Genomic DNA, 12,985 nt, shown 5'->3' on the forward strand with positions numbered 1-12,985 from the left:
TATACAAGTCTCAGTAAACATTGAACAATGTTATACAAGTCTCAGTAAACATTGAACAATGTTATACAAGTCTCAGTAAACATTGAACAATGTTATACAAGTCTCAGTAAACATTGAACAATGTTATACAAGTCTCAGTAAACATTGAACAATGTTATACAAGTCTCAGTAAACATTGAACAATGTTATACAAGTCTCAGTAAACATTGAACAATGTTATACAAGTCTCAGTAAACATTGAACAATGTTATACAAGTCTCAGTAAACATTGAACAATGTTATACAAGTCTCAGTAAACATTGAACAATGTTATACAAGTCTCAGTAAACATTGAACAATGTTATACAAGTCTCAGTAAACATTGAACAATGTTATACAAGTCTCAGTAAACATTGAACAATGTTATACAAGTCTCAGTAAACATTGAACAATGTTATACTAGTCTCAGTAAACATTGAACAATGTTATACAGTCTCAGTAAACAACAATGTTATACAAGTCTCAGTAAACATTGAACAATGTTATACAAGTCTCAGTAAACATTGAACAATGTTATACAAGTCTCAGTAAACATTGAACAATGTTATACAAGTCTCAGTAAACATTGAACAATGTTATACAAGTCTCAGTAAACATTGAACAATGTTATACAAGTCTCAGTAAACATTGAACAATGTTATACAAGTCTCAGTAAACATTGAACAATGTTATACAAGTCTCAGTAAACATTGAACAATGTTATACAAGTCTCAGTAAACATTGAACAATGTTATACAAGTCTCAGTAAACATTGAACAATGTTATACAAGTCTCAGTAAACATTGAACAATGTTATACAAGTCTCAGTAAACATTGAACAATGTTATACAAGTCTCAGTAAACATTGAACAATGTTATACAAGTCTCAGTAAACATTGAACAATGTTATACAAGTCTCAGTAAACATTGAACAATGTTATACAAGTCTCAGTAAACATTGAACAATGTTATACAAGTCTCAGTAAACATTGAACAATGTTATACAAGTCTCAGTAAACATTGAACAATGTTATACAAGTCTCAGTAAACATTGAACAATGTTATACAAGTCTCAGTAAACATTGAACAATGTTATACAAGTCTCAGTAAACATTGAACAATGTTATACAAGTCTCAGTAAACATTGAACAATGTTATACAAGTCTCAGTAAACATTGAACAATGTTATACAAGTCTCAGTAAACATTGAACAATGTTATACAAGTCTCAGTAAACATTGAACAATGTTATACAAGTCTCAGTAAACATTGAACAATGTTATACAAGTCTCAGTAAACATTGAACAATGTTATACAAGTCTCAGTAAACATTGAACAATGTTATACAAGTCTCAGTAAACATTGAACAATGTTATACAAGTCTCAGTAAACATTGAACAATGTTATACAAGTCTCAGTAAACATTGAACAAGAGTCAGTAAACATTGAACAATGTTATACAAGTCTCAGTAAACATTGAACAATGTTATACAAGTCTTAGTAAACATTGAACAATGTTATACAAGTCTCAGTAAACATTGAACAATGTTATACAAGTCTCAGTAAACATTGAACAATGTTATACAAGTCTCAGTAAACATTGAACAATGTTATACAAGTCTCAGTAAACATTGAACAATGTTATACAAGTCTCAGTAAATATTGAACAATGTTATACAAGTCTCAGTAAACATTGAACAATGTTTATATTTTTAAACTTCCAGTAATGTGAAAAATATCATATCCAAAATATCCAAACTTTTTGAAGATGTTATCCAGGATAACTGGCATGAAAATCCTGACTAACTTGTCGGAAAAAGTTATCCTGGCTTACTGGGTTGAAAGTTATTCTGGCTTACATAAGTTATCCTGGCTTAGTAGTAGGAACAAGATATCCAGGATTACAGGTCTGAACAAATTATCCAGGGTTAGTAGTCAGGACAAGTTATCCAGTCATGGTGATCTAGACAAGTTATCCACCCTTGATGGTCAGGACAAGATATCCAGGATTGATGGTCTGGACAAGATATCCAGGCTTGGTGGTCTGGACAAGATATCCAGGACTGATAGTCTGGACTCTATCTAGACCTATTGGCTTAAGTAGGTTATCCAGACTTCCTGGCCAGGACAAGTTATCCAGACTTCCTGGCCAGGACAAGTTATCCAGACTTCCTGGCCTGGACAAGTTTTCCAGACTTCCTGGCCTGGACAAGTTTTCCAGACTTCCTGGCCTGGACAAGTTTTCCAGACTTACTCTAGTTGCAAGACTCTCACATCTTCATTGTCTCAGTAAAGAGACTCAGTCATATGATTCTTCTGGAGTCTCACAGCGTCCATTAAGTTCTTAAATTTTCGATCAGGTCTGAAAAAAATTATAAGTCATTTTAATACTTAATGCAGAAAAGACTTTAACAATTAAGCTAAAAACAACTTTACTGAAGCAAAACTTTTATTGATTTTGTAAAATAAACAATGTAGCAACCTGTATACTGTAATGTTAATACTGTAGCAACCTGTATACTGTAATGTTAATACTGTAGCAACCTGTATACTGTAATGTTAATACTGTAGCAACCTGTATACTGTAATGTTAATACTGTAGCAACCTGTATACTGTAATGTTAATACTGTAGCAACCTGTATACTGTAATGTTAATGCTGTAGCAACCTGTATACTGTAATGTTAATACTGTAGCAACCTGTATACTGTAATGTTAATACTGTAGCTACCTGTATACTGTAATGTTAATACTGTAGCAACCTGTATACTGTAATGTTAATACTGTAGCAACCTGTATACTGTAATGTTAATACTGTAGCAACCTGTATACTGTAATGTTAATACTGTAGCAACCTGTATACTGTAATGTTAATACTGTAGCAACCTGTATACTGTAATGTTAATACTGTAGCAACCTGTATACTGTAATGTTAATACTGTAGCAACCTGTATACTGTAATGTTAATACTGTAGCAACCTGTATACTGTAATGTTAATACTGTACCAACCTGTATACTGTAATGTTAATACTGTAGCAACCTGTATACTGTAATGTTAATACTGTAGCAACCTGTATACTGTAATGTTAATACTGTAGCAACCTGTATACTGTAATGTTAATACTGTAGCAACCTGTATACTGTAATGTTAATACTGTAGCAACCTGTATACTGTAATGTTAATACTGTAGCAACCTGTATACTGTAATGTTAATAATGTAGCTACCTGTATACTGTAATGTTAATACTGTAGCAACCTGTATACTGTAATGTTAATACTGTAGCAACCTGTATACTGTAATGTTAATACTGTAGCAACATGTATACTGTAATGTTAATGCTGTAGCAACCTGTATACTGTAATGTTAATACTGTAGCAACCTGTATACTGTAATGTTAATACTGTAGCTACTTGTATACTGTAATATTAATACTGTAGCAACCTGTATACTGTAATGTTAATACTGTAGCAACCTGTATACTGTAATGTTAATACTGCAGCTACCTGTATATTGTAATGTTAATAGTGTAGCTACCTGTATACTGTAATGTTAATACTGTAGCAACCTGTATACTGTAATGTTGATACTGTACCAACCTGTATACTGTAATGTTAATACTGTAGCAACCTGTATACTGTAATGTTAATACTGTAGCTACCTGTATACTGTAATGTTAATACTGTAGCACCTGTATACTGTAATGTTAATACTGTAGCTACCTGTATACTGTAATGTTAATACTATAGCAACCTGTATACTGTAATGTTAATACTGTAGCAACCTGTATACTGTAATGTTAATACTGTAGCAACCTGTATACTGTAATGTTAATACTGTAGCTACCTGTATACTGTAATGTTAATACTGTAGCAACCTGTATACTGTAATGTTAATACTGTAGCAACCTGTATACTGTAATGTTAATACTGTAGCAACATGTATACTGTAATGTTAATGCTGTAGCAACCTGTATACTGTAATGTTAATACTGTAGCAACCTGTATACTGTAATGTTAATACTGAAGCTACTTGTATACTGTAATATTAATACTGTAGCAACCTGTATACTGTAATGTTAATACTGTAGCAACCTGTATACTGTAATGTTAATACTGCAGCTACCTGTATATTGTAATGTTAATAGTGTAGCTACCTGTATACTGTAATGTTAATACTGTAGCAACCTGTATACTGTAATGTTGATACTGTACCAACCTGTATACTGTAATGTTAATACTGTAGCAACCTGTATACTGTAATGTTAATACTGTAGCTACCTGTATACTGTAATGTTAATACTGTAGCACCTGTATACTGTAATGTTAATACTGTAGCTACCTGTATACTGTAATGTTAATACTATAGCAACCTGTATACTGTAATGTTCATACTGTAGCTACCTGTATACTGTAATGTTAATACTGTAGCTACCTGCATACTGTAATGTTAATACTGTAGCTACCTGTACACTGTAATGTTAATACTGTAGCTACCTGTATACTGTAATGGTAATACTGTAGCTACCTGTATACTGTAATGTTAATACTGTAGCAACCTGTATACTGTAATGTTAATACTGTAGCTTCCTGTATATAGTAATGTTAATAGTGTAGCTACCTGTATACTGTAATGTTAATACTGTAGCAATCTGTATACTGTAATGTTGATACTGTACCAACCTGTATACTGTAATGTTAATACTGTAGCAACCTGTATACTGTAATGTTAATACTGTAGCTACCTGTATACTGTAATGTTAATACTGTAGCTACCTGTATACTGTAATGTTAATACTGTAGCTACCTGTATACTGTAATGTTAATACTATAGCTACCTGTATACTGTAATGTTAATACTGTAGCTACAGGTATACTGTAATGTTAATACTATAGCTACCTGCATGCTGTAATGTTAATACTGAAGCTACCTGTATACTGTAATGTTAATACTGTAGCTACCTGTATACTGTAATGTTAATACTGTAGCAACCTGTACTGTAATGTTAATACTGTAGCTACCTGTATACTGTAATGTTAATACTGTAGCAACCTGTATACTGTAATGTTAATACTGTAGCTACCTGTATACTGTAATGTTAATACTGTAGCAACCTGTATACGGTAATTGTTGAGAATTTTTGGCCTTACCTGCTGTGTTCATTATAAATATATAATGAACACTTAGCTGATAAATGACAGCAAATCGTCTACACAGCCGCCCCTGCAGACGAGGTCTAGATGCTGTCGAAACCATCACAACAGTGGGCTGTCAAGAGATACAATTTGTAAGTATGAATTACCCCTAGGGGGTGTTATGTCAGCATATTTCATTCGATGATGGCTGACAAAATACTTACTTGTTTGGACTCAAAAGTCCACACCTTACTGCCGATTATAGGTTGATTACAAACTCCTTGTGACTCAAGAATTGCGCAATCCCCCGATCTACAAGAAATTCGTAACATACCTTGCTCTTTGTAACGTGAGCTATGGTGTTCTCAACACCTTCGACAGATATCGGTGACTTGATAGAAGCTGAAGTGTCCTTGGATGTCCACGTCTTCCATTGTCTAGGAAACGCACACTGGTACACTATGTTCAACAAGATTCGTCTTTATTGTTCACAATGTATCACAAGAGAAGCTGATCACACTTCTCCTATGTTTATCGTGTTTGTGAGACACTTTATTCCCACTAACGCACAGATCAGTGTCCTGGCGTCAGTCACTCGTAGTAGAGTCAAAGTTAGTCTGCCAGACGCCACAGCGCTCCATGCAGTCACTGCCCTAATACACAAAAAAAAACGCTGACCTAGTACCTTGCATCCTTGTCACCTCCTCGATGAAGCAAAGCAGAATGTTTGTTTCTTGCTGTCTTAAGCAGAGACAACAATGTACACTAGTTTTACTATGGTAATAAAGTGGGAGCAGGATTTTCCTTAATTGTCCTGCTAAGTAAGAGATGTACTGTCTCTTATAAAAATACACGTTGCAACACCGCTGCAAGGAGCAGAGGTCACTTGACTTACGTGGCATAGCGTCTGTGATCAATTACTCACTCTAGCAGTAAACAAGACGCTCGCCCCTTCTAGTGGCCCCTCAGGGCTGAGAGGGCTGAAGGGGGCTGAAGGGGGCTGATACCCCCCTCCTGGAGAAAATTTCTCCACACTGGGGGGCGGCGGAGGTTCGCTGCAGGTGAACTATTCATCACTTAACATTAATTTGATTTTCTCACTCGCCACCACTGCTGCTTGTCTTTTCTGAACAGCTTTAGTCTGTGTGGTTTCTGGAGAATCACTAATTTTGTTTTCAACACTGTGTAATTCTAACGGCACTAGTTTATTTATTGTCCGCTTATTCACTACACCTTTGCTCAAAACATCAACTGTCCTGATGATTCCATTTGCATCAGGATATATGGTCACAATTTTTCCAAGTGGCCATTGGGACCTCGGACCATCATTGTCGATAATCACTATGTCACCAGGTCTTAAGGACTTATGATTTTCAGGAACACCAGCTCCATAGAAGTGTTCTCTCAATGAGGTGAGATAGTCTTCTCGCCAAATTTTCTCCCAACATTCAATCACTTTATTAAGGTGTTTGAATTTACGTCTGAGTTGCTCAGGTTCGAAATAAGTAGGATCCTCTATGATTTCTTTATCATTCATGGGAGGAACAGGTTCGAGCCTTCTGCCATGGAGTAAATGAGATTGACTTAACACTTCTAAATTGTCCAGATCATCGGTAACATAAGTTAGAGGTCTGTTGTTGACTCTATTTTCTATTTCAGTCACAACTGTACGGAATTCTTCTAAGTCTATTCTCTGACGATGAAGAGTCTTCCTTAAACAACGTTTTACAATGCCGATCATTCTTTCATAAAATCCGCCGTGCCATGGAGATTTAGGAGGAATGTATCTCCAACGACATCTGCGTTGATTCAGCATCTGTTGTACTTCTGGTTGATCAAAGATCTTGCTTATATAAGCAGCACCAGCAACAAAGTTCGTTGCATTGTCTGAAATCATCAGTCTGGGACATTCCCTTCTGGCTGCAAACCTTCTGAATAATTTGATAAAAGTTTCAGCAGACATGTCAGTGGCTACTTCTAGATGTACTGCTCTAGTTGTAGCACAAGTGAACAAACAGATGTACACCTTGATGGGGACTTTGTCAACTGTTTTGGTTAAAATTATTGGTCCAGTATAATCTACACCTGTCACCTCAAATGGAGTGACATGACAAACTCTTTCAGAGGGATATGGAGGTGGACCTGGATACTGACATACTCGCATATCGTAGTGACGACAAGTAATACAGTCCTTTATTTGTTTTTTCACACTTTGTCGACCTTGAGGTATCCAGTAGGATTGTCGTATATGACAAAGTGTGTCAGCTACCCCACCATGTAACACGTTACTGTGGGCGTTTTGCACAATCAGTTTTGTTAGCCAATGATTCTTGGGGATCAATATTGGATGTATGGCTTCTTTAGGTAGTGAAGAATTATGAATTCTTCCTCGACATCTTATAATCTTTCCTGAGTCGAGATAAAGTCCTAAAGAATTAATCATAACAGGTTTCTTTGGGGATTTATCTTGTGTTTCCAGAAATTTATATTCTGTAGAGAAAACATCTTTCTGTATTAGTTTCACCCAGTATTTAATGGGTTCAAGACATTCATAATCAGGTTTAATTCCTTTAATGAATTTAAAGACAAGAGCTGTAACTCTTAAGAGTTTACCCAAAGATGAGTAATTAGATCCATCAATGACTATTTCTGTTGTGTCTGCAGTATTTACACAACTTATTTCTGCTGTGTTCAAGCAGACTGCTTCTTCTGGCATAATGTGAGCTTTTTGCTGAGGCCAGTTATTTTCATCAGAGAGCCAGTTCGGTCCGTGGAGCCATAATTTATTATCCACAAATTTCTTGAGTGGGACACCACGTGACAACATGTCAGCTGGATTCTCTTGGGTAGAGACGTGAAGAAAGAGATAATCTCTCTGCATCTCTTTTATTTCTGCTACTCTGTTCTGTACATAGACCAACTTACTCTTATTATTTCTTAACCACTGGAGAACTGCCTCATTATCACTCCAGATCACGGTTTTCTCAATAGTGAGATGATCAAGTACTTTGTTGAGATAGACAGCTAATTTTGTACCTACATAGAGTGCTGTCAGTTCCAATTGTGGTACTGTTCTGACCTTCAAGGGTGCTACCCTGGCCTTTGAAGTAATTAATGTACTTCCTTCAGCATTACTCATGTAAGCTACAGCGCCATAACCTCTGGTTGACGCATCACAGAACACATGTAATGTGTACTTGTTTCCCTCTTGACCTATTTGTCTGGGAAATTTAATTTGATGAAGTTGTTTAAACTCCCTGGATATTTCATCCCATGCTTGACTCATTTCTAGAGGCAAGTTCTCATCCCATCCAATTTTGAGTTTCCATGCATCTTGCATAAGCATTTTACCTTTTATGGTAATTGGTGAGACGAGTCCTAGAGGATCAAAACATTGTGATACCTCTGACAGTAAACTACGTTTAGTGAGTGTACTGCATGCTTTATTGTTTATCTTTTTGAGACTCAAAGTATCTTCCTGTGTGTTCCAATTAAGTCCCAGCATATTGTTGCAATCAGGAATTTCAGTTTCAGGGAAATCTTCTTTGATAAGTTCCCTTAATTGCTTTGAATTTGTATTCCACATTCTTAGAGGCATATTTGCTTCTTTCATCTCCTTGTTAGCTTCTCTGTATAAGGATTTCAAATCCTCCTCTTTATTCACAGTACCTTGAAGATTGTCCACATAGAAACTTTTCTTTAAGACTTCTTTGAAGGGACTTTCAGATTTCTTCAAATGTGTATTTAGAGTAGCTTCTAGTAAGAATGGAGAGGATGTTGCACCAAATAATACTGATTTGAAACGATAAGTTTTCACAGGACTTTGAGGATCATGTGGATTTTCAGGCCACAAGAATCGAGTATAATCTCTATCTATTTCTTGTAGTCCTACTCTTAGGAAAGCCTTGGAAATATCAGCCGCGTAGGCATATGGGTTTGTGCGAAATTTCATAAGCACGTCTCCAAGCTTCTCAGTTAGTGAGGGTCCGGTCATCAGACAGTCATTAAGACTTGCTACATCTTTATTTGCACGTGCGCTGCAATTATATACAACACGTAGTGGAGTGGTTTCAGAATCTTTTCTGACTCCATGGTGCGGGAGATAATGAGCGTTTGTCTTCAACTTATCTTCGACTATTTCCTCAATGAATTTATTGTCCAACTGTTCTTGTATGATATTATCATAGACAGTCAGTAGCTCTGGATTCTTCCTGAGCTCATGGATTTGTGCTTTCATCTGTCCGAAAGCCATGCGATAATTGCTAGGTAGATGTGGTGGATTTAATTTCCATGGTAACCTAACCCAATACTGTCCATCTTTATATTTGACAGTGTCCAAATATTGGTTATAAGTCTGAGACTCTTGTGGGCTTGGTTTATTTACATCAATACCTATCGCATCTAAATCCCACAACTTATCAACTGGTTCATTCATTTCTTCCAGTAATGATAATTTTTGCTGTGGTACATGATCAGCGGTTATTCTCGTAACTAGTACATTTTCCACTGAATCAATATCAGCTTCTTTCCCACTTTGAGAGGGAATGGGACCACATATCATGTGGCCTCCTGCTGTTTTCAGCAAGTGAACATCATGTTTACTTACTATATTTTGCACAAAACAGTGATAATAATCACTTCCAATGATTAAATCAATTGGACTAATTGTGTCCGTCTGTATGTCAGGACAGGCTAACTTGACCTTAGCTGCTTTCAGTGCTGCAACTGTTTCTTTTAATCCCTGGATCTGCACAGACTTAGGCAAATCATCTACTACCACAGCTTCTACTGTCTTTTTCCTGTTTCCTAGACCAACAGTGATTTTGGCTAGGTCATATGTCTGTTTACCAGAATTATGGAAAAAACCAGCTATATCTAACTGTATTTTGGCATAGGGTTGTTTATTCAGTTTCTGCAACACTGATCTTCTTATGAAGGACCTTTGTGAGCCTTGATCAAATAGTGTTAGCACATTGGTTTTGTGTAATTTATTAGATAACTCAACTCGAGCTATCGGGAGAGCAGTTGCTTTAAACTTATCTCTCACATTTAATGCTGTTGCTTGTTGACTTCCTGATTCTGTGGAAGTCTGCTGCTGTTCAGCAAAAGTATTTGGGCATAATGCTGTATGATGCATACCCTTGCATTTAAAACACTTCTTCAGTGAGCATTTTCCTCCCTTGTGTTCACCTAAACACTTGATGCATCTTTTCAGCTGATGAACACGTTGTTTACGTGCCTCCATTGATGTGTATTGAATACAATACTGTGCCCAATGTGTTCCATCACAAAGTACACATTTTGGAGTACGTTTATGTGTGACAGTCTGTTTACTGTCTATTGTATTCACAGCTTGATAAATGCCTATATGGGATTTCCCATTATGTGGTTTAGTGGGAGTAGGTATACTCTTTCTATACTGAGTTGAAGGTTTATTATCCACGGGATTTGTGGATTTTTCATCTTGTCTCGTTGCTTGCATGCATGAAACTATTGTTTGTAAACCATTGCTAATTTCCTCACAAGTGAAATAGCGTTTATTGAACATAATATTTAATCGTTCAATAGTTTGTGGTGACAACTTATCCTGTACAATACCACTGATAAAACAATCACATTGTCTTAGGTCATATTTAGCACCTAGAGATCTGAGACTATTGTCTAATGTGATTCTAAATGCCTGTAAGTCTGAATAACAATGTTTGGGTGGCTTCAAGCTTGATATTAAGACTGCATGTCTAACTCTAGCCTTGTCAGCATCGAAGTAATTGTCTGCTAAGACACGTAAGGCTATTTGATAATTACCTTTAACCACCGGAAATGACTTAATCAGTTCATAGGGTTCTCCCTTCACAAGACATTTAAGGTAATTGAACTTAGCAATCTCATCTATGTCAGTTCGTGAATTTACTATGGATTGAAAACCACTAATGAATTCTTCATAATTATGACCTTGGAAAATAGGTAATGACAATGTAGGTAAGCTTGGTAATGGGACACTTATTGTTACAGGTGTAACAGGTGTTTGACCACTAGTAGGTCTCTGTGACAGAGTTTTACGGCAGATAGCCTGTACTCCTGTCCACCTTAATTGTTGATCACTAAAAGTATCCAAAACATTTTTAATTTCATCTTCAGATGGATCTGATTCAAGAAATTTATTTTCATAATTTGTATAGTCTGAATTAATTATTTTCAGACGCTGTGTAAATAATCCAAACTTGACCTCAAGATCATCAAAATCTATGTTTGTATCTTGAGTTAATCCTAGACAGACTGAAATTAGATTTTCTAATTGTGTAATCTTAGTCTGTAAAGACTGAAACTGAGTTTTCAAACAAGCAATTTTAATGGTATACTGAAAATTCTAGCACCACACTTAGAGTGTTTAAAAAACACTGTACTGCTATAGACAGCTGAGTTTTTGTTATGCTTAAGTCAGCAATAATCGAGTCAGACACTACTGACCCACTAAGCTTAACCTCAGGGTTAATGACCATGAGGGTACAGAGTACATGTGGCTGATGTTTACGGCTTAGAGTTTGCTGTGTCAGCCTGACCATGATGATTAATCGTAAATAACGATATTATACACTTCATTCACTATACACTATAAATGTCACTGTATAACTGTAAATCACACGTGAATATTACTTACACATATATAAATTTCACTGTTAATATATATTTGAAAGCTTACACTTTATATATAAGTTCCTTTAATATAACAGGTAGATCTATAAGAAACAAATTTTAACACAATCTTGTCTCTTAATTTCTGTCTATAAACATTATAAACACTGTGTATATATACACTCAGACAACATCATCACTTGGTGGTGTGGTGGTGTTGTTCTTAATCAGCGATTTCTACAGATTGGAGCAGTGAGTGCAGGGTGTGGGTGAGTCACCCAGCTCCCGTTTTCTTTGGGTGTCCTCTGGGTGAGCGCCCGTTTTCTTTTGGGTGAACGCTGGGTGAGCGCCCGTTTTCTTTTGGCTGCCCATTCTCTGTGATTGAGTCTGGAGGGACACATTTATACTGATTTATATTGTAAAACACTAGTTTTACAGCTTTTTTCGAAGGACCTTGGCTCATAGGTTATTTGTACACTGTAGTGCAACATATTTGGACCACAGTGTGGTCTTTATCCGGTTCGAGCACGACCAAAAGCTCTGTTGAGAATTTTTGGCCTTACCTGCTGTGTTCATTATAAATATATAATGAACACTTAGCTGATAAATGACAGCAAATCGTCTACACAGCCGCCCCTGCAGACGAGGTCTAGATGCTGTCGAAACCATCACAACAGTGGGCTGTCAAGAGATACAATTTGTAAGTATGAATTACCCCTAGGGGGTGTTATGTCAGCATATTTCATTCGATGATGGCTGACAAAATACTTACTTGTTTGGACTCAAAAGTCCACACCTTACTGCCGATTATAGGTTGATTACAAACTCCTTGTGACTCAAGAATTGCGCAATCCCCCGATCTACAAGAAATTCGTAACATACCTTGCTCTTTGTAACGTGAGCTATGGTGTTCTCAACACCTTCGACAGATATCGGTGACTTGATAGAAGCTGAAGTGTCCTTGGATGTCCACGTCTTCCATTGTCTAGGAAACGCACACTGGTACACTATGTTCAACAAGATTCGTCTTTATTGTTCACAATGTATCACAAGAGAAGCTGATCACACTTCTCCTATGTTTATCGTGTTTGTGAGACACTTTATTCCCACTAACGCACAGATCAGTGTCCTGGCGTCAGTCACTCGTAGTAGAGTCAAAGTTAGTCTGCCAGACGCCACAGCGCTCCATGCAGTCACTGCC

General features: G+C 36.4%; 1 protein-coding gene across 1 annotated transcript in view; it reads right to left on the reverse strand.

The window, feature by feature from the left end:
* Positions 1–1,451: 1,451 nt before the first annotated feature.
* Positions 1,452–12,985, reverse strand: part of LOC128694048 (uncharacterized) — a 127,777-nt gene continuing 116,243 nt past the window's right edge. Inside the window, exon 5 of the mRNA XM_070080567.1 lies at positions 1,452–2,379. Within this exon, the coding sequence (XP_069936668.1) occupies positions 2,304–2,379 (76 nt within the window). The 3' untranslated portion in view covers positions 1,452–2,303. The remainder of the gene's footprint in view (positions 2,380–12,985) is intronic.

Source organism: Cherax quadricarinatus, unplaced genomic scaffold (assembly GCF_038502225.1).
Source record: "Cherax quadricarinatus isolate ZL_2023a unplaced genomic scaffold, ASM3850222v1 Contig609, whole genome shotgun sequence".
Classification (NCBI taxonomy): Eukaryota; Metazoa; Arthropoda; class Malacostraca; order Decapoda; family Parastacidae; genus Cherax; species Cherax quadricarinatus.